At 37.7% G+C, this 22261-nt stretch overlaps 1 protein-coding gene across 1 annotated transcript in view; it reads right to left on the bottom strand.

Annotated features, from left to right (window-relative positions):
* The window catches only part of LOC126471631 (ATP synthase mitochondrial F1 complex assembly factor 1), a 63677-nt gene extending 42551 nt beyond the window's left edge, over positions 1–21126 (bottom strand). Inside the window, exons 1-3 of the mRNA XM_050099867.1 lie at positions 20898–21126; positions 10523–10676; positions 3662–3724 (exon numbers count right to left, since the gene is read on the bottom strand). Coding sequence (XP_049955824.1) covers positions 3662–3724; positions 10523–10676; positions 20898–21046 — 366 coding nt within the window. The 5' untranslated portion in view covers positions 21047–21126. The remainder of the gene's footprint in view (positions 1–3661; positions 3725–10522; positions 10677–20897) is intronic.
* Between the last annotated feature and the right edge of the window lie 1135 nt (positions 21127–22261).

Below are 22261 nucleotides of genomic sequence, written 5' to 3'. Positions count from 1 at the left end.
TTCTTTTCTCTCTGACTTGGTGAAGTGAATCTGCCACTATTGGGAACAGTGGGGGATTTCATGGTTCATCCATATACTGAGAACGGCTTTTCTTTTCCTTTCGTTTCTCCTGTACGTTTCTCCAACCGTCTGTACAATTGTTAAAGAAAAACTTCCATAATTAACAGTTCAATGAAGTGACTTGATACAGCCTTAGGAATTTTTATGAACTGTAAATTTGCCATCACCTGTAAAATTTATTCTTTACTTCGTACAGGTTTCAGTTGTAGTGACCATCTTCTCAGACAGGAAAAAGCTGTACATTACATGCTTACACAATTCAGATTCCCATTTGACAAGTTGAAAACTATCACAATCCTAAAATGTTTAGAGAACCCCATGTAACAGGACACAATTTCAGTACCATCACAAAACTGACTTCACTACGATTCACAGTTTACAGCATCAAATGCCTATGTCTCATAATACCAGTAGACTGTAAGCTGCAACAAAATGTTGGAAAAAGTGGGAAAGTTTATCAATTCATCCCACCTCCCCTCCCACCCAATCCCCCATCAAATTTCATATGTAATGTCTAGTCACTTTGCATTCTTGATTTTGTTTTCCTATTGAAAAATTGGACTTCCATTAGTACACACTGCAAGATTTCTTAAAACAATTCCTCATGAAATGCCACATGAAATTTTCTAAGAGTCACGAAGCCTTTTCATGTCAGTCTGCTTTTTTTATACTGAGGCTAAAATAATACACTGAGATGGAAATTTAAAAAATTCTGTTTAATATAGATGAAACTGACTTATAAAAAGGGTGTAAAAACTGTGTGTACAAAATTTTTGAGTTTTTAGAGAAAATACAAAGACACCCTTTTTATATCCAAAAATATCACAGGCACGCCATTTCCTTGCTAGCGTTCACTGAAGGTTTTGACACTAGTGACATTTAGGAATGGTGTTTAAACTGCCATATGATGAATACGGTTTTTGAGATGCTGCTAAAAATGTAATTTGTTAACATTAATGCATAACTGGCGTCTACATTCTAATGAGTGTCGAACATGCTCAAAACAGCCAGGTGTTTCATGAATAATGGCTGTAGTTTCAGCCAAACATGCAACAAGCTCTTCTGGAGTGTGTATTTATGTCTCCTACACCAAACGCTTCATCTCTCGCCACAAAAAGAATTCCACTGGAGGTCAGCAACATCTCTAAAACAATATTTATCACACAGCAACTTGAATATCACTAATGTCAAAACCTTCATGGAACCCTAGAGGGTAAACAGAGCGCCTATGGCATTTTTGTCACATAACAAACTGTTTCTTTTTATATCCTCTAAATTGGCTGGCTCTGAGTACTATGGGACTCAATTTCTGAGGTCATTAGTTCCCTAGAACTTAGAACTACATAAACCTAACTAACCTAAGGACATCACACACATCCACGCCCGAGGCAGGATTCAAACCTGCGACCGTAGCGGTCCCGCAGTTCCAGACTGCAGCGCCAGAACTGCACGGCCACTTTTATATCCTCTAAACACTAAGACATTGTGCACATAGTATTCTAACCTACCTGGAAAGCCAAGTGCATTAAAGTGCTTGCTTCCAGGACACTGGGAGGCACACCATCGCTGTATTAACTCTGCCTTGTGGATTAATGATGGGGGCTGGTGTGTTGGCCAGCCTGAATGTGGTTTTTGGATGGTTTTCCACATCCATCTAGGTAAATACCAGGCTGTTCCCTACATCCCACATCAGACGCACAATGTACAAACACTTCAAAACATAATGTCACACTAGATCATGCAATTACACTAGATCAAGACAGAATAGGTACTATGATTCCACCATCCCCCCTGCCCCCACCCACTCCTTCACCCAGCAAACGTGTCACAGCTGAAAGTTTTCCTGGCAGATTAAAACTGTGTGCCAGACCGAGACTCAAAAGCGGGGCCTTTGCCATTCGTGGGCAAGTGCTCTACCATCTGAGCTACCAAGCACTACTCATGGCCCGTCCTCACAGATCTACTTCCACCAGTACCTTTGTCTCCTACCTTCCAAACTTCACAGAAGCTCTCCTGTGAACCTTGCAGAACTAGCACTCCTGGAAGAAAGGATGTTGCAGAGACATGGCTTAGCCACAGCCTGGGGCATGTTTCCAGAATGAGATTTTCACTCTGCAGTGGAGTGTGCATTGATATGAAACTTTCCTAGCAGATTAAAACATACCCGCGAAAGGCAAAAGTCCTGAGTTCAAATCTCGGTCCGGCACACAGTTTTAATCTGCCAGGAAAGTTTTATATCAGCGCACACTCCGCTGCAGAGTGAAAATCTCATTCTGGAAACATGCCCCAGGCTGTGGCTAAGCCATGTCTCTGCAATATCCTTTCTTCCAGGAGTGCTAGTTCTGCAAGGTTCGCAGGAGAGCTTCTGTGAAGTTTGGAAAGTAGGAGATGAAGGTACTGGTGGAAGCAGAGCAGTGAAGACAGGCTGTGACTCGTGCTTGGGTAGCTCAGATGGTAGAGCACTTGCCCGCGAAAGGCAAAGGTCCCGAGTTCGAGTCTCGGTCTGGCACATAGTTTTAATCTGCCAGGAAAGTTTCATATCAGCACACACTCCACTGCAGAGTGAAAATCTCATTCTGTGGCACAGCTGGTTTGAACATGTTCATGTGAGCTGATGCTTCTCCCACCCTGAGATCAACGGGCATGGTTATATGTCTCTCAGTCTCGCTGTAGCAATCATCCATTGAAGTCCTTCCACAGAAAATGCAAAGTGTTCTGACAGAGCAAAAAGTTAACCTCAATTTTCATAAGAAACTTGCATCAGAAGCTCATGGCAGTTATGTATGGAAGTGGATGATTATCGGAACACAAGTTTTTGAGTGGCTCAAAAGGTTTAAGGAAGGACATGAAACGATTGTATATGATCTCCATACTGGACGAGCTCCAACATCAAAATCAGAAAACAACATTGACAAAATTGATAAACTGATCCCTTAAAATCATTCTCAAAGATCACAGTCAATCAACATTATTACATTGAGAATCTGACTGCCATTCGTAAATGAGTGAAGAGACATTCTACATGTGGAACACCAAATCCTGGATGCTTCACCAAGACAATTTAACCATTCCATCCTGCCTTGTCTGCAAAGGTGTCCTTTGTGAAATATGGCATCACCAGGTTGGACTACCCCATCCTATTCACTCCACCTGGCCCCCTATGACTTTTTTAGGTCAAACTGGCACTTAAAGGGACAAGATATGACAGCGTGGAAGCTTTGTTAGCAAAAGCAAACTTCCAGCGCTGCTAGGAACAATGGAAAATTTGTATGAAGCATTGAATGGTTTGGTGAGGAGAGCACACTGAAGGTGATAAATTTCATAATGCCACACATTGTAAGGTTGGTTCTCCATTAAACTCAAAAAGAATCATACCAGTCCAAAACTGGTATTGGCTAGAATCAGGGCACCACAGAGAAAGGCAGTAAGACCTTTTTTTACTGCACTGGAGTCTACATTACATAGCATTGTCTTTTTCTAGAAACTTTCTGCAATGAATTTATACTCTTTATCTAGGGAATGTCATTCAAACAGTACTCATACACATGTTTTTTTAAAAGTATTTTTGAAGAAAGAATACTATTATTATTACTATACTTACATGCTTCACTTCATCTGCAGTTTTGTTCTCAATTAATTCCATTTTCATAATATCGGATAATTTCTGAAACAACAGATTTTTTACTGTTAAAAAAAGTAAACAAGTGGAGATCTCTGAAAGTGTTGAATACTCAACAATATTAATGTACATACTGCAGAAAGATATAACTATGTAAATACTGGTTCCAATAGAGAGAGAAAACATTGTGTGATAAAATACACTATTCAGGTGTGAAAGTCTTAACACGTTAATTGTTTGAACAGAAATCAATACTAAACTATCCTCCTTCACATGTATAACTGGTCCCAAAAGTTGTAAGAGTTGAAATCAGTTATCACACACACAATTTGAGCCAGACATGGATCCTTATTATGGTTTGACATGTATCAGACATGCCCCACGATGGCTCTTTGTGAAACTTGTGCAATTTTATATCATCACTGACTGATAAACTAATAGAAAGTTCTCCAAAGAGATGATAAAGGTCAAGAACATTTGTGTTTCTACATCTACCTGCAGCCTGGAAGTTAGTCGCACAACTCACCGAAATATAAGTTTTCACGAATTATTACTTTGTTACAGTTTAAATGTACGATAGTGCTTTTTAGTCTACTGTAAAAGTAGGTTGATGTTCCACTGGGATTACTGCACTAGGAAATCCAGTAAAACGTAAGTTGAGGCTCTCACACAGAGTTGTAGGATATGGAGTCAAGACAAGAGAATCACAGAACAGGGAAGAAAAATTAATGCAACTTGGGTGGAACTAGAAATGGCACGTTTTGATGGGAGAATGGGAGCTGGGAAAAGGTGACAAGTAATAATCAAAAGGAGTAAACCTCAGAAACCAAATTTCAAACTCCGATTAGCAATCCATTTGATTTGTTACCTGAAATAGCAGAAGAGCCTCAATAAGTTTTTGAGCAAAACAAAGAGTAGCAGCCTCATAGTAACAACTAGTTCATTAGGTCAGTAGAAAAGTAGAGCAGAAAGAAAAGAGTCCTATTGCACCGTAGCAGGGTATGGCCAAATGCTACAGGAAAACCTAGGTGTTGAATACCAGATAACAAGTACCATGAAACATAGTGCTAAGCTTAGCCAGGTGGCAGAGGTTTACTAAGGAGAACAGAATAAACTGTGTTTAAGAGTAACTTAAAAGATGTGGGATGGGAGGAGGTATATGCACAGAATGAACCACAACTCCAATAACAAACTCTCACAGGTTGTTCAAGGATACCTTCTGAGTATTATGGTATAAGGGACCATGATCTTCAGTAGCTCATTACAAATTTATTGCATTCATTTGATTCCTTGACCCAATTGGATTTGTATCTGTATGGCACTGAAAATAGTGCACAACAGTGCAAAAGTCAACATTATGTGCTGTGTGTCTTGTTTGGAAACAAACTTGTACTCACAGTACTTGCTGTTGACAACAATTATGTTCCCTTTACTCTTCACTCTCAAGCTTGCATTCACTACTGCACTATTCTATCTCAGATTTGTTTTTCTGACAGTGTTAGTTGCACGTTATCAGTGATACACAGCAGTACGGACTAGTTTACTGACGAAGAGATGACTGATATGCGCTTCATGTTAGGTTCCGCAGAATGCAGTCAAAGAGCAGCACAACAATGCCTATGTTGTGCTGTTCTCACTGTGATGACAACCACATCACAGTTCTTTTGCATCTATACATAGGTATCTATGAGAAACTGGATGTGTTGTACATTTTGGTAATTGCATATTACAGTCTTTTTCATTGTTGTGACAGCACCTGCAACAAGGTAAATGGGGCAACAATCATAATTATATTACTACTCTGCAATGAGCCATGTGAAGCCAAGGGTCCCTTACACCAAAATACTCAAAAAGCAACCTTGAAAAACCTCTGAAAGCATGTTCGTCGAGTTCTGGTTCACCCTGTAGAAAGATGTGATGTCGAATTCAATTTATTCTGCAGCAGATTTGTGTCACTATTTGAAAGTTGCTTTTCTCAAAAGGTTATACACAAAATCCATTAAAAAAGTAAGCCTCTGAGAACTAAAGAAATTAAAATCTCATGTACGAGGAAGAGTGAAATTATATAATCACCAGAATAAATTGAGATCCAAAACTACTTGCATACTATGAGGGATACAGTAATATTTTAAGGGAAGCCCCCAAAATTTCAAGAAGTATGTACATTCTGACAGAAATTAACAATGCAGGCAATAAGATTAAAACCATATGGGATACAGACAAAACAGCCAGTCAGAGTACAAGATATCATAACAATTAAACTAAATGACACTGTTGTGACTCATAATCACAAGTTGTGAGTACTTTTCACAATCACTTTCTACATGTAGCAGCAAAAACAGGATTAAGAGATTCAGTTGAGAAGCCAGAGAATGTATTTAAAATGTCACGCCACAAAATTTTAAGCAGCTAGTAGTAGCACCAACATCCATCATTAAAAGTAATAAAATTAAAAACATTCTAAAGAAACCAGAAGTTCATATGGTGTTGAAGGAATTTCACAGAGAATTATGAAAGGTTGTTCTGTCTTAAATAAATAATGTCCTTAGCGAGATATGTAATCCATCACTGGCACAGAGAATTTTTCCAGACAGATTAAAATAAACAAGTGTTAAACCTTTCCACAAGAAACGTGAAAAGACCGACTTGTATCATTATTATCCAGTTTCCTTACTGATATCTTTTTCCAAAACATTCAAAAAAGTAATATACTGTACTCAAGATTAGTATCACATTTAAGCTGAAACAATTTACGTTACGAGGGTGGTTTGAAAAGTTCTCGGAACGGAATAGAAAAAAAGTACTTACATCACTGATTTTTTTTTTTTTTTTTATTTTTCAATGTAGTCTCCTCCTAGATTAATGCACTTGGTCCAATGATGCTCCAGTGTCTTGATCCCATCTCGAAAAAGAGTTTCCTCCAGGCCTGCAAAATAGTTGTCAACTCCGGCTATCAGTACTTTGTTTGAAGTGAATCTTCGTCCACCAAGAAAAATTTTCAGCTTTGGGAAGAGAGAGAAGTCTGACGAAGCCATATCAGGTGAATAAGGTGGGTGTGGCAACAATTCATACCCTAGTTCGTGTAATTTTGCCATGGCAACGGCATCAAGAGTCTTGCAGATAATTTTTTTCATTTCTAATTCTTCAGTTAAAATGTGATATACCCTTTCAGATTACATCGGGCAAGCGTGAGCAATTTCACGCACTTTGAATCAGCGATCTTTCAAGATCATTTTGTGCACTTTGCAATGATTTCCCGACCGCTGCGCAGATCAGCATCTAAGCTCTCCCAACCAAACTTAACTTGACAACAGTTAAATATGAAGGAGCACAGTCCCCTAGTGTATTCTGGAAATCAGCATGAATGTCCTTTGCTTTCATACCTTTCTATACGAAGTACTTAATCATTGCTCAAATCTCGATTTTTTCCATCTTCGCAAATCACTATATGGGAACAACAACAGAGCCACATCATTGCCACAGCTCTCTTCCAAGAGCACTGACGTGGCACGAGTTTACAGGCAACAGTCCAATGAATATCACGTGAACAACTCGTTGTACTAGCACTGACCTCTCATGGCAATTCTGAGAACTTTCCAGGCCACCCTCATAGCATATAATTTTTTGGATTTCAGAAAGGTTGCCTGACATTGAATGCTATTTATACATCCACTCACCAAACAGTACAAGCCTTAAATAATAAAACGTTGTCAATTGGCACTTTTTGTGATTTTTCCAAAGCATTTGACAGCTTGAAAAACTCAAGTTTTATGGAATTTATGGCTTTACACACAACTGGTTTTAATCATACTTGAGCAAAATGCAAGAAGTTGTGACGATTAAGTCCAGCAATGTTGGAAGGGTAAAAAATTTTAGTGGACAGGGAGAAGTCAAAAAAGAAGTCCCTTTGGGTTCAATGTTGGGGGTCTGCTCCAATTCTTTTTATATGTGAATGATCTTCTTCTTAACATTCAAGAAGAATAATTGGTTCTTTTCACAGAAAATATTAGTGTTACAATGAATCCCATTGAGAGGAAGCAATGGAAGGGATTGTTAATTATCTTTTCACAGAATTGTTAAGTGGTTCTCTGAAAATGGATTCTCCCTCAATTTTGGTTGGTTGGTTGGTTTGGGGAAGGAGACCAGACAGCGTGGTCATCGGTCTCATCGGATTAGGGAAGGATGGGGAAGGAAGTCAGCCGTGCCCTTTCAGAGGAAACATCCCGGCATTTGCCTGGAGTGATTTAGGGAAATCACGGAAAACCTAAATCAGGATGGCCGGACGCGGGATTGAACCGTCGTCCTCCCGAATGCGAGTCCAGTGTCTAACTACTGCGCCACCTCGCTCGGTCCTCAATTTTGAGAAGATACACCATATTCAATTATGTACAACAAATAGAGTCATGCCAAAAACTGATGCATCATATGAACAGGAGTCAGTAAATAGGGTAGAATGCTATCAACTTTTGACTGAACACATTGATGACAGCTTGAACTTGGAGAAGCATATTACCAAGCTTCTGAAACTATTAAGCTCAACCACTTTTGCTCTTCATATACCTGTTAGCCTTGGAGACAACTGACTCAACCTCCGAACATATTTTGGATACTTCCATCCTATAACATCTTATGCAATAATTTGCTGATGTAGCTCATCACTCAGAAAGAGGATACTGATTGCACAAAATCAAACAGTAAGACTAATAAGTGGTGGTCATCTGCAGTTGTCACGTCGGTACCTCTTCAGGGAGTTAGGCATTTTCACTGCGCTGTCACAATACATATAGAATTGTTAACAAAATTCATAATAAATAATTCCTTAAAGTTTGAAAAGAGCTGTGAGGTCCACACCTATGACAGTAAAAGAACGGACAAAATGACCTGTATTATCCAGTCAGTGGTTCAGAAAGGAGTTGAATAGTTGAATAGGCAGCAACAAAAACTTTTTGAACATTTACCCAGTAACACAAAATTTCTGATGGGTAGCAAAGAAAGTTTTAAACCTAACCTAAAATGATTTACACTGGGCAACTTCTATTCCACAAACAAATTTTTATTTGAAAACTGGTACCTTGGATAAAAGAGGATGCCTTGCTTTCAAACTTGGCTGCCTGATTTTTAAATAAGAACTGGAGCCCCTCCATGCCCGCATTAGCACAGTGACCATCACAAAAAGTTCTACTATCACCTCTGCAATATGGTTAATATTTTAATCTTGGAGTCACAGGATCTGGGTCTGTGATGATGTCTGTACATCTGGGTGCAATCACCCACTAATATGGTCCCATGGAGGAGATAGCTGATAGGAAAAAACCTACTATATGCAGTTCAGAACCTGTAAGGTATTTCCTTCCAGCATGTGTATAAAATGTGAAGACATGCAGAGCAAAGAAGTTGACAGTGTTAAATTTCTGGGATTACAACTTGATAATAAATTCAGTTGGGAAGGGCGTACCACAGAATTGCTGAAGCGTCTATCAAGTCTGTTTTTGCAGTGAGAATGATGTCAGATGTAAGAGATATAAATATAAAAAACTTTCAGACTTTACTTACTTTCATTCTATTACGTCACAGAGGGTCATATTCTGAGGCAACTCATCAAACCAAGCATGCAAAAGCATGTAATAAGACTCATTTGTGGTGTACATTCAAGAACATCATGCAGAAACATTTTCAAAGAACTTTCTATCCTAACCACTGTGTCTCAGTATATTTATTCCTTAATGAAATTTGTTGTCAGTAATATATTTCTATTTCCAACCAATAGCTCAATACATAGTATCAATACTAGGAATAAGAACAATATATAGAAACACCTAAAATCACTGACCTTGGTCCAAAATGGGGTCAAATATTCAGGAACACACATTTTAGTAAATTGTGAGCAACCATAAAAAACTTGGTTTCAGATGAAGCACAGTTTAAACAGAGTTTGAAAGACTTTTTGATAGGCAACTCCTTTTACTTTACACATGAATATCTTAACAGGGACTGTTAGGTGAGCTTAACTAAAAATGTGTGTTAGATTTCAGTTTTGACAGCACTTGGTCACAACAGTCAAGATTAGGTATTTACTGTATGATAAATCCGTTAAAAGTGCATAACTATGTTTCATTCTGACAGTGTATTAATTCTGTAAATATTAGCAGTTCCAGTTTACTGTGATGTATTCACCTATCTTGACAAGGTCCTAGAAAATTATCAGGGTAGTGAGTTTTACATTCAGATGTTTTATGTTTTTTATGTTATATTTTCTGACTTGTCCACACCTACGAGAATCATCTCATTTTTGGGTCTATGGAATGAAAATTAAATCTAATCTAAAGAAAGTGATTGAAGAGTAGTGGTTTTAAGATTAGAGGGGAAAAAAGTGCCACGGCAGCTGCAGTGGAAAGAAACCTCAGGTTGCAAGAGAAGGACTAAACAATAATGTTTTCATTAATGTTAACACTGATCACTTATACACACACTAAAAACTGTCCCATTCCACATCATTTTGACAAACGAGGCAGTAAAATTAGATATGGAACATGTAACTAGTAAGTAGAGATGTGAGCAATAACTAAAGACAAAGAAGTGAATAATGCCTAACTACAAGAATTTTGCAAAATACTGAAAATCACTCCTGTGATCAAATTACGTGTCACATAAGCACTGAGAAGGCATACGTAAACTGGTTAAGAAATCATGCTACTTTTTTTGAAAACTCAAAAACTAAAGTGCTCGTAGTAGCCATTTAATTTTATCTTTCCTGTCTAATTGTTGCAGGCAATATGTAGGACAAGATAAATAGTACTTAAACTATTTGCTGACTAGCTTACCAATGTTTATAAAACTGCTCACTTTCTGTTTATGTGTGGTCACTGCACCAGTGCTATCCAATGTTTCTTTCGGCGATGAAACAGTTGAGAACTCTCTGCCTTTAACAGCATCCTTCACCTTTTTAGGTTTACTTTTAAGAGCTTCCATTCGCTCAAGAAATTCATCGGGAGATGATCTACAACAATAAAACTTATTAGAAAAAAATGTGTAATCTATACTACTACACAAAGACAAAACATTGTTTTACGGTGTTAGCAAAAATGTCAAAAGTTCTTGTTTTACAGGATACTCTAATAAACATTCAACAGACATAAGCTACATGTTTTTTACAGGTTTTTCATTAAAAATGACTTTGTGAAAGTTAGTTCTGACTGTGATAGCAGGGACTTTAAACCACTAGACAAACTGCTTCTCCCACATATATTTTTCCCCTTATGTATAATTCTAAACAAACATTTTATACAAAATGAGTTGTTTTGTTTTCTTCCTAGCAGACAGTTTTAACAGAATACAGGAAAGTTATATTTATGGCTTATCAGCTTATTGTTAAAATACTACTATGGAATAGAGATTGTCAGAGACTTTGTAATACTACATGTACACAGATTTAAACAATGTGAAATACTGCCACTGAACCTACTACCCTCACAGATCCAGCAGCTGGAGAGGTCTCTCTCATAACCCCATACACCAATGATCCCAACCGATTTACCCATTCATTTTAAGTGACTCCAACTCCCAATAAAAGTTTCATTTGCAATAACAATAAACAAGGCTTGGCATCAGATAGACGGGGAGGAAGAGATGGACTGAGACAGGGGGGAGGGGGAGGGAGGTGGGGGAGATGAACAGAGAGAGAGGAGAGGAGGAGATTGATTTATCTTATTTTACTATGATGATCATTTCTTCCTATGGAGGCTGGCGGCAGTAAAACACTTTCACATTCCGAAGAGAAACTTGGTGATTGAAATTTCATAAAAAGATCTCACCGTAACAAAAAATCCCTTTGTTTCAACAATTGCCACCCGAACTCACATATCATATCCAGGACACACTTTCCCCTACTTTGCAATAATAAAAAATGAGCTGCCCTTATTTTTGATGCAGATCTCACACTGCGCCCAATACACTAGCAGAGGACAGACAAGTGTAGTGCAGGCAGTCTCTTTAGTACAAACAAATCCAACTCCAGAGGACATGAAGAGTGTACTAGCAATAACTGATTAACACAGCAAGAAGATGGCCAACAGATAGGCTCCATAGCACTACCTCTTGTGTAACAATAAAGTTCAGTGTTAAATCAAACTCAATCACTGAAGAGTTGTCAAACAATATATAAACATAAGAGAAAATACCTAAAAAAACTCAAAAGGTGCTATACCTGCATGTCAGAGTTTTAACAGAGCAGAATATCAGTCTGCATGTATTGGGCCTCTATACCACATCATTCTGGCGATACAGACAACATGTCTACGATAATTATGAGTTCGAGTGTGGAACCAGAGTACAAAAGAAAGCCATAAGCTGAGATGAGTAATGAAATATGATTGTACCAGAGAATGACATGCACCTTTCCTGTATAACAATAAAGGACCATGAGACTTCATTCACAATGGTGACTAAAAGATGGAGAAATGAGAGGCCTGTCTGTCATAATAATTTAATCCTGTCTGCTGCAGGATGGATTGGTAACATGAATCCCATTGCACCTGCTTTCACTGTCTAGGAACCAAAGATGCCCAAGATGCAGTGGGCACACTAATGCTTCCATTGCTATGCTGAGTGACAAGATGTATAGTCCAAATGGTAATTTTTATCACACTGGCTGGCACGGAATGGTATAGAACTTCTCTTCATTCCCTTTCAATTACTTTACAGCCTCAGCTGTTAATCCATCTTCAAATGGTGCACAAATCCCACCCATTAGAATGGCAATCCTTGGGGTCAGAGCTCAAGAACTCAACAATACAGACATATAATGGAGCAATCAAGCTTCACAGTCACTGGCATTACAAGTTTATCTACTGCAGTAGTTATGTGGCATACAACGCACATTGCAGTACTTTTGCATTACTCTGTGTTCTCAGTTGTACGTTAGTTACTTACTTTCATGTACTATGGATCATTTTGCATAATAAATTGTCATGATGTGGAATGACTCATTTTAGATTCATACTGCACATTAATTTGTACATCTATTTGTACTCTAAGCATCACCATATAATTATTATTTTTTTCCCTGAAATAAGATCAAGATATACACATTGAGTTAACAATTTCAACTCATCACTTTTTATCCATTACAAACATAGAAATTCTACAGAATAGGAGGAGTTGTCAAGGAGAAACTTTTTCAGTTTATTTTGAAATTTTACCTTGCTGTCTGTTAAACATTTTATATCACTGGGTAAGTGGTCAAAAATTTTTGTTGGAGCACTGTGCACCCCTTTCTGTGCCAAAGACAACCCTAATGTTGAGTAATGAATGCCATTTTTTTGTTCTAGTATTGTAATTATGTATCTCATTGTTCCTTTTGAACTGTAGTGGATTATTTATGACGAACTTCATGAGGGAATAAATATTCTGTGAAGCAGTAGCCAGAATGCCCAACTCCTTAAACAGATGTCTACAAGATGATCGCAGGAGAGCACCACATATTATTCTTACAGCACAATTTTGGGCAATGAAGACCACCTTTCTTAAAGATGTGTTACCCCAGAACATTATCCCATATGACATTACTGAATCAAAATAAGCAAAATATGTCCACTTACTGATTTCTCTTTCCCCAAAATTTGCTATGATTCTACATGCAAATGTGGCTGAACTAAGTTGTTTCCAAAACTGAATATGATGTGTCTTTGTGAAATTCAGGGTGAGACCATTCACAGAAAACCAGTGAATGACACTTTGGAGAACTTTGTTCACCATTTCTTCCATTTCTGTATGCATACTGGTGTCATATGCAAAAAGAACTAATTCTGATTGTTGTATATTAGACGGTAGATCATTTAGATATATGAGAAACAGTAGTGGACCTAAGATTGAGCCTTGGGGAACCCCAGACATGATTTCTCCTGAGTCAGAATTATGTCCCTGGATTCTATTAGTTGAATTACTACTAAGTACAACTTTCTGCATTCTTTTGGTTAGATATGACTTGATCCATTGGTTGGCTATACCATCAATCCCATAAAACTTCAATTTATCTAGGAGTATACTATGATTCACACAATCAAATGCCTTGGACAGGTCATAGAAAATACCTACCGGTGTTATTTTGTTATTTAATGCTTGTAATATCTGGTGTGTGAACACGTAAATGGCAATCTCAGTAGAGCAACCATTCTGAACCCCAAACTGTGATTTGCTGATGATATTATTGTTGACAAGGTGAGATACTATTCTAGAATACATCACATACTATTCTAGAATACATGACCTTCTCAAAACGTTTGGAAATTGATGTCAGCAGTGAAATAGGTTTATAGTTACTGATGTCTCCCTTATCACCTTTCTTAAAGAGGGGCTTAACAATGGCATATTTTAGTCTCTCTGGAGAAATGCCTTGATTTAGTGATGCAGTGTTTATTTCGGACTGTACCAGATTTATTATATGGGAACAAATCTTCAGTACTCCATTGGAATCAGCATCAAAACCAGAAGAGCTTTTATTCTTGAGAGAATGTATGGCCCTCTTAATTTCAGAAGTAGAAGTTGGTGGTTCATTCATTCATATGATGTAACTTTATGAGAGTTACTTCTTCAACATATTTTTGGGATCTTTCTCTTGAACTGTTGGTCCCTATGCTCTCTACTGTGTTTAACAAATGATTATTAAATACATCTGCTACCTGTGACTTGTCATTTATAACCCTTCCACTCAATTCAATAGTAATGTTATCCTCTTCTGTGGTTGGTTGTCCTGTCTCTTGTTTCTCTATACTCCATATTGCCTTAACTTTGGTAGTTGCATATTTCATGCTATTTCACTGTTGTTGATGTATTTTCACAGAAACAAAGATGACAGGGTATCAAACTGGATAAAACACAACTACTTTAGTACTCCACAGCAAGCTACTGGATACCACACGTCCCTTATACCGAAACACTCATAAAATATCATTGAGCAACACTCATAATTTTGTCAAAAGAGTTCAAGTGCTATATTCAGAAAAATAAATGTTACTGTTGTAAATTACATCTACCACATATGTGGTTTTTCTTAATTGAAATAACTTTACCCTTTCTTTAATACTCTTGGTTAAGAATGTTTCTTTTATTACTAGAACCACCTAAAATTTCATTTTTGTCACAGTATATTGGTTAGGATCTTTCTTAGTCATTCATCCATTCTTTCTTTCTTTCTTTCTTTCTTTCTCCATTATGAACAGTTGAAGAGTGCATTTGAACTTGTTAGACTGTTCTGACAGTTCTTTTTCTTATTCTCTTCCCAGAATCTCTTCATGAATTTGCTGTGTTGCCTGTTGCATTCCTCTGACCACTGTTTTACAGTGTATTTTTAGCTTTCTCTGCAAATTTGTAGTTTGCAAGTAGGTTTCTCCAAAGACTTTGCATTCTGTGGCAGTATCCTCTATGGCATATATTTTTCATTAGTCCTGCTTAACTTCCCCTCACAACTATAACAAAAAAAAAAAACATCAATTTTATTTTCCCAAGTTACAGCCCATGCTTTGAGAATTATTTTGCAAAAAAATTACGGGTTACCACTTTTCTTTTACGCGATCTTTGATGGAATGGTGAACTATGTTTTTTCTACAAAATAAAATACAAAAAGTGAGTTTACATTTTCCATGTTTTCATGGTTTTAATTAAGTATTTTTACAGTCCTTGTAATAAATAGTAACTTCATGCAGTTTGGATCGTAAATAAATAAATGGTCATTTATTTTCCAAATTTTCACAGGTTTCATTTTGTGGCACCACAACATCAAAAACAAAATTTCCACATTTTAAAGTGCCATAAAATGGAATCAGAGAGATATATAATGCTAAAATATAGTGTGGTTACTTAGATCCATATGGAGAATAAATAAGCCAAGTTCCCTCAAAGTCTGAGTTTGTGGGTGAGATGCCCTGGTAGTGTTGCATAAAAAATACCACTATCCTTTGCACTGAGTCTTCTAATGACATTTGAAAGACACCATTTTATACAGCTGTGGAGAATTCATTACCCTTATCTGAGTGTCTCTGCATTGATTCTAATACTCCAGTATAATGGAGTTGAATTATTCACAAAACTCAGATAATCCTTCCACAACCATATAATATTCTTTTTAATGTATCATCTAACTTTTGGCCTAAAAATTAAAGGGGGAAAAAATTTATGACTGAGAGCCACATTCAAGGTTTAGTAAACACAGCATGCCAGCGACTGCTTGTGTTTAAATTATTCACCCTGCCACAAAACTGATCGATTTCACGAGTAACTGAACAAGTTAGGAATAGATGCCTAAAGTAGCAAAATGAGTGAAGAGGTAATAATAAGTTAATAACTTACTTCAATATTAGAAAACAGTTAAATATCGTCATTAGTCAACTTGGCTTTGCTGAGGATCAGTTTACGTTTCTATCACTATTTGGCATTACTACAGGAAGTAGTAGTATTCACATATAAAAATACACAATGAAGTGCAGTTCCACAGCCACCTCCCACAGAGCAGCAGATATGAGAGGAGAGGTCATGAAGTTACAAAAACCAATGCCTGCTAATAGGTCACTCTTTCGGCAACAAACGAGAGTTTTTACACTGACGTACTGCAAGCAGAACTTCTCTCAGTTGACCTGACAACAGTCACGATGTTAGATGGTAATGTGAAATCACATTACAAGGAGCACTATGGGCAGTGGTACTACAGTAGTCAGTGTACAAACCCTCCTTCTCATTGTTAAACTCAACAGTCTTCTGGGTGCTATTTTTTGAGGTGCATATGAAGTAGTGGTGCTGGATATCACCCTTTCTCATAATCAACAATGCACATACAATACTAAAGTTTTGTACACACTCGTGGTGGTTACCAACATTCAACAGGTGCCTCTACAACACAACACACACGTCACCACTGATTCAAGGTGCCAACATGTGTGAACAATGCGAAACTTCCCAATTAAGTACATGAACTTATCCCTTGGGGTCTCCCAGCAGCTAACAACAGCAAACAATCAACTTTTTTGTTAGAGGACTGAATAGATAGCAACAAAGCTTTTGACAGACATTTCTAGGGCTAGAGCATCACATAGTATTGGCATTTTCAAATGTAAATTAACACTGTTTCTCCCTTAAAGCTCTTTTCTCACTGCACAGAAATTGTCAGTTCCACATAAATATATTTATTTTTTAGGAAATTTGTCTAACTTTTGTGCCATCAACATATTTCACATCAAAAAGTTTCTTCCTAATTGCGATGTATGGGTCATGTGACTAAGCATGTGTACTTGTATTTTTTCACTAAAATATTCTATTTATCAATGAGACCCATGTACCACAAAAATATGATGACTGGTTTGTGGGGAACTCAACAGTATGGTCATCAGCGCCCGCGGTAGTACCACAGAAACTCGCATATCACATGGCCAAAAATGTTAAGGAAGATTAGGCTTCAACATCCCACTGGCATCAAGGTTATTAGAGATGGAGCACAAGCTCAGATTGTGTCAAGGCTGGGGAAGGAAATCGGCTATGCCCTTTCACAGAAATCATCCCAGCATTTGCTTGGAGCAATTTACAGAAATTAAAAGAGAACGTAAATCTGGATGGTCAGGCACATATTTGAGTCATCGTCTTCCCGAATGCAGGTCCAGTGTTATGTTACATAGCTGGTGTTTATTGTGAAACAATAAGTGTAACTTTCAGTTTTTCTGGTTGGCACAATAGTGGCAAGGTAACACTAGCACTGCATTCCCTAACAACAATACTGTTAATAATTTATAGGTGCCATTGAAACTACAGGCTCATATGGAAATGCACAGATATTTGCTGTCCAAGCTGTCAGAATTTTGCAGAAATTGGGAAAAGTTTGACCATACAAGGGGATGTAAATCTTGAAAATATGTTACAGGAAAATGAGTTAAAAACTGCCAAAGTTTTTTTTCCCCCAGCTGTGATGAAAGTTGTGCTTTGGTAGTTCTTCAAGTGCTTTGCCTGCCACATCATCAGACAGGTTATTGTAACACTCTTTAATTGTATACAACAGTATTTGCAGTTGATGCAATGTCAAGTTTCATGGTGGAACAATAAGGAAATGTTTCGACATTAAAAAACTGTTTATTTAATTAAAAAATGTAACCCAGGCTATGGAACAGCTGACAGTTTTTGGAACCACTGCACATACTGTTCTCACGATAATACCTATAATACTATCACAAGTAATGAGTTTTGCTCCAAGTTCTTTTTGTGCAACTGGACAATTTCCTATATGACCGTCAACCTGTGAAATCACCGTCTACAACCCGGCCTGCTTGCGGTGACATTTCCAACTACATACTGTTATTGTTTTGGTACTTACGAATGCACTAACACAGCTAATGATGCTTTCCAATGGTTATTCACAACCTTTTTCTATTTTCAACAACATGAAGATGGTTGCAGATAGCAACCGAAACTAGTTACCAAACTTTAATTGTGATAGAAAAATTGCAATCTACCCATTAAAAGTTTTTACATTAAAAAAAAAAATAATAATAAACCACACTAAGACTGGTGTCTTGGGTCGACAGAAGCGTCCGATCCCACGCGTCGGCTTTGACCCGTGACGTAAGGGTGTTGTGTGTGACGTCAAGACGGCACGGAGTTTGGTTTGAGTGTGGCTGTCTCCAGTTCTGTTTTATCTTATTTTATTTACTTTTCTGGTCTGTTCATTCTATCTCGTGAGATTTTTTTTTTTAATTTAAAAACACTTATTACTTATTTTAATTATCTGTTTCCTCGAATTTCTGTTTTAGTTTATTATATTTATCTTTCTGATCTGTTCGTTCTATCCCGTGAGATTTTTTTTTAAAAGGCAAAAAACACTAAACAGCTACTGAAGCATCTTTATCTTCTATGGGTTGCAGGGGTTACGACCCCTGGGGAGGTGGGTGGGTATTCATGCACAGCTGTCTTCACTTACACGTTGTAGCTACGCAAGGCGTCTAAATTTGTTTATATTTAGTTTGCCCCCCACCAAAAACACCCCATTTTCCGCACTTGTCCCGTTAGTGTCATTAAGCTTCTTGTGGAAAGTGTGTGTGTTTGTTTTTGTTTCCGCCATATTTGTGACGTCATGGGTCAAAGCAGACGGGTGGAATCGGACGCTTCCGTATTTCCGGTGTCTCTGCCCCCATACATGTCAGGCTTCACTGGTTAAAAATTATGTTTACTTAAAATGAAGGACTTAATTTATAGTAGTTTGACCACAAAGGACAACATTCACGTGAAAAAATTACATATTCCAAGTCATGAGAAAGGTAGTCCGTACATAATTGCTCAAATGAACTTGTGCATAAGAAGAGTAATGTAATTTCCTTATGTAAATGACAAACAAGAAAATACTGGTGAGCTCACTTACTAAATTGCACCATCATCCTATGAAGCTTGCATCTTCTCCAATTATTTAATAATTCAACTAAAAAAAAAAAATCTGAATTTTTGACAACATTCATGGTAGAGGAAATTCTACTTTTTGTCTATTTTTGCAAATGGGTTCCTTCAACTGAACTAGTTCCACTACAGCTCTACATACCAACGCATCTTTCTGTATCCAGATGTCAATGTGCTTTCTCATACAATGTTTACAGCCATGCATGATGAGGCAGTTAGTGAACAACACGAGCTAACAGTATACTCTCCGAACTGTGACATCGGACGTTGAGTGGATGGTATCTTTACTGTTTTTATTTGTATGTATATTCCAGCTGTAGAAGTCAGTTCAGCTCTTTGCTTACAGTGTTGTTTAGTTCTTGTGGTTGGTGGCTTAGATCATATTGTTCACTAGATCTATATGGAGCTGGAGTAGATGGAGAGAGTATTGAAGACATTTTCTTAAATTGAAAGTATCTATCTTCATGTACCACTCCTCCTGTGAATATATCAGGCACGTCTATAAACATAAAGAAAACCATTCTCTCACATAAAATGAATGCAAATGGACAAGTTGCAAATAATGCTGGTACAGTAAGGTACCCCAAGTAACAATATATTGCCATGTGATAACTTGAAGAATGTGTGTTCATGCTAGATACAACACTATACAGAACAAATACAAATCTCACAGAGAAACTCATCTAACGTAAGTCCAGATATACAATTGTTTCCAATTTTGTTTAAAAATGGTAGCTACACATAGATCAGCGTATTGACTGACACTATTTGCACTGAACTGGCACGAAGTTTAGGATACTGAGCTCTTGCTTAAGGACCTGGGTCCTAATTTATATCCAGCCATCTAGATTTAGGTTTTCCCTCTAAACTGCTTCATGTTAGTGTCACGAACACCTACACTCACATTTCATCAGCTGTTACACAGAGCCTACGCCAAAAACTACATAATGGGTGTATTATTTCTCTTCCTCTTCATTTCATTTGGAGATGCTGCATGGAAAATGCAACTGTATCTCCAGTTCTGCATATACTCCAATATCCCAAATTATATTAAACAATAACTGTACTGTTTGTACAAGGGAGAACTAACATCCTCAGCGAATTCCTTTGTTGAGAAATGTCTTCAGAAATGTTGAAAGGACAAAAATACTGCAACATGATTGACCTATAGGACTACTAACACTTTGCCACTGGAAATTAATTCTCCTGCCACAGCCTTATAACTGACTAACTATTCACTTTCCTCTTGTCTTAAAGCTATTATCATCATCTAGGCTTTAATATCAGAACTAACTACCGTTTCAATAACTAAACTTATGATTTCGTTTTACAGTGACAGAATATTGACTAGAAATCAAGTTCTTAAGCTTTTATGGACGAACACGATTATACCATAACAGTTCATCGCAGTGTGCTACTCTACAGCTGATTAAAACTACAAAAATATTTTAACCTACATTACTTGGCAAATGAGAGTGATCCTAGTAAGTTATTAACGCACAAAAATAAAATTATTCCCTAGAATATATATACGTGGTTAGTATCAATCAACAGCGAACAATTTAAACATCCGCATTATTTGCACTGCAATTACTGCGGATTTTACAAGGCGAAGAATTTGTCAAATGTTACTTCCGAACAACATAGATAGTTGAACCAGTGAACAATTAGCATAGCCTTTCCGGTAGTATTCTTCGTGTCTGTCGAACAAGTCTTAATAATAGTCAGCAAAAGCCCGCAGAATACGTACTTTAAAAAAAATGAGGCACAATAGTTACAAAAACTGCCGGTAACTTACTTTTGAAGTTCTTTTATTTTTTCTGCATATTTTTGATAGTGAGGATTGGATTTCAGGCTACCCAACGAATTTTCATCAGCCATAGTCCTCGCAAAAAAAGTTTTAAAAGCACCAAATCTTAATTTCTCCAGTCGCTTCAACACCAACATTGCAAGCCCTTAGCCCAGTGCATCAAGGGCACCTCAGATTTAGTTTACAAACAACATCAAAGTTATTATATGCTAGCAGTTGGGTCCATAGATTCATAATATGCGTCGCTATTTATATATTCTAAGAGTGGCTCTCCTCTGGCCCTCTCGAAGGCAGCAATAGGCAGTGATGGGATGGCGAGGCGCGGCGACTCGAGCGCACCGAGAGTTCCTCGAGCCTCTAGCTCTCAAGCAATTCTTGAGAAGCTCACGAGAAACGGCTCGGCGGCGTGTGCCGCTGCGCGCCAGTTGGCTGCAACATACGCCCCGCCGCTGTTGTTTTATGAACCGAATGCCGCCGCTAGACAAACACGCTCGATGCTCGCTGTGCTCGTAACTAGTATGTCTCAGGTTTCATTCGAGTAAAGTTGATATTCAAATCATTATGGACACTCGAAAACGAACATCATGGTGCTGGCAATACTTTGCAGAGGATGGAGATAACGTTACTTGCAACATTTGTCGTAAAAATCTCCGTAATGTATCAAAAAATACAACGGGCATTTATTAGATATCTTAAACTGCACAATTTATCGAGCAATAAAACAGCGATGTCCATGGGTACAGAGGCTCATTCTTCCAATAGTGCGAGGGAGACAAAATATCCAGGTACGTATGGTACAAAAGGTGAATTCCGTGCAAAAGTTCGGATAGTGTCCAAAGCGGTCCGCCACGCTTAAAAAACATTGATTTTTTAATCGTACTCCCATAACATACAACATACCCCAAAATCAAACCTATACTATCCTAGTTTTTGCACGATACGATATGTAATTTTATTGTACTAGTTGTCGAGCATAATGTATCCCATTGCAGGAGCACTGATCTAAATCTTACGTTTCTCTTCATAGAGAACAACAGCAGCTAAATGAAGCACTAGTGGCCATGATAACAGACGATTTTCATCCGGTTTCAATCGTCGAGGACACTGGTTTTCGACGTTTTGTTTCACTGTTGGACCCATAATACTCGATACCAAATCGAAAAAAGTTGCGCCTCATCATTGAGGTTGATTACCATAAACAGAAAGAGGCTGTAAACTTGGCTGTGGAAGACTCTACATCTGTTTCTTTAACGACCGATATTTGGACCTGACTCAATAGTGAGGCACATATTGCTGTAACTGGTCATTTCATTAACACTAATTGGTGCCTGAAAGCTTTAGCTCTCGAGACA

Source organism: Schistocerca serialis, chromosome 3 (genome assembly GCF_023864345.2).
Source record: "Schistocerca serialis cubense isolate TAMUIC-IGC-003099 chromosome 3, iqSchSeri2.2, whole genome shotgun sequence".
In the NCBI taxonomy this organism is placed as follows: Eukaryota; Metazoa; Arthropoda; class Insecta; order Orthoptera; family Acrididae; genus Schistocerca; species Schistocerca serialis.
This window is presented reverse-complemented; position numbering and strand designations above follow the sequence as displayed.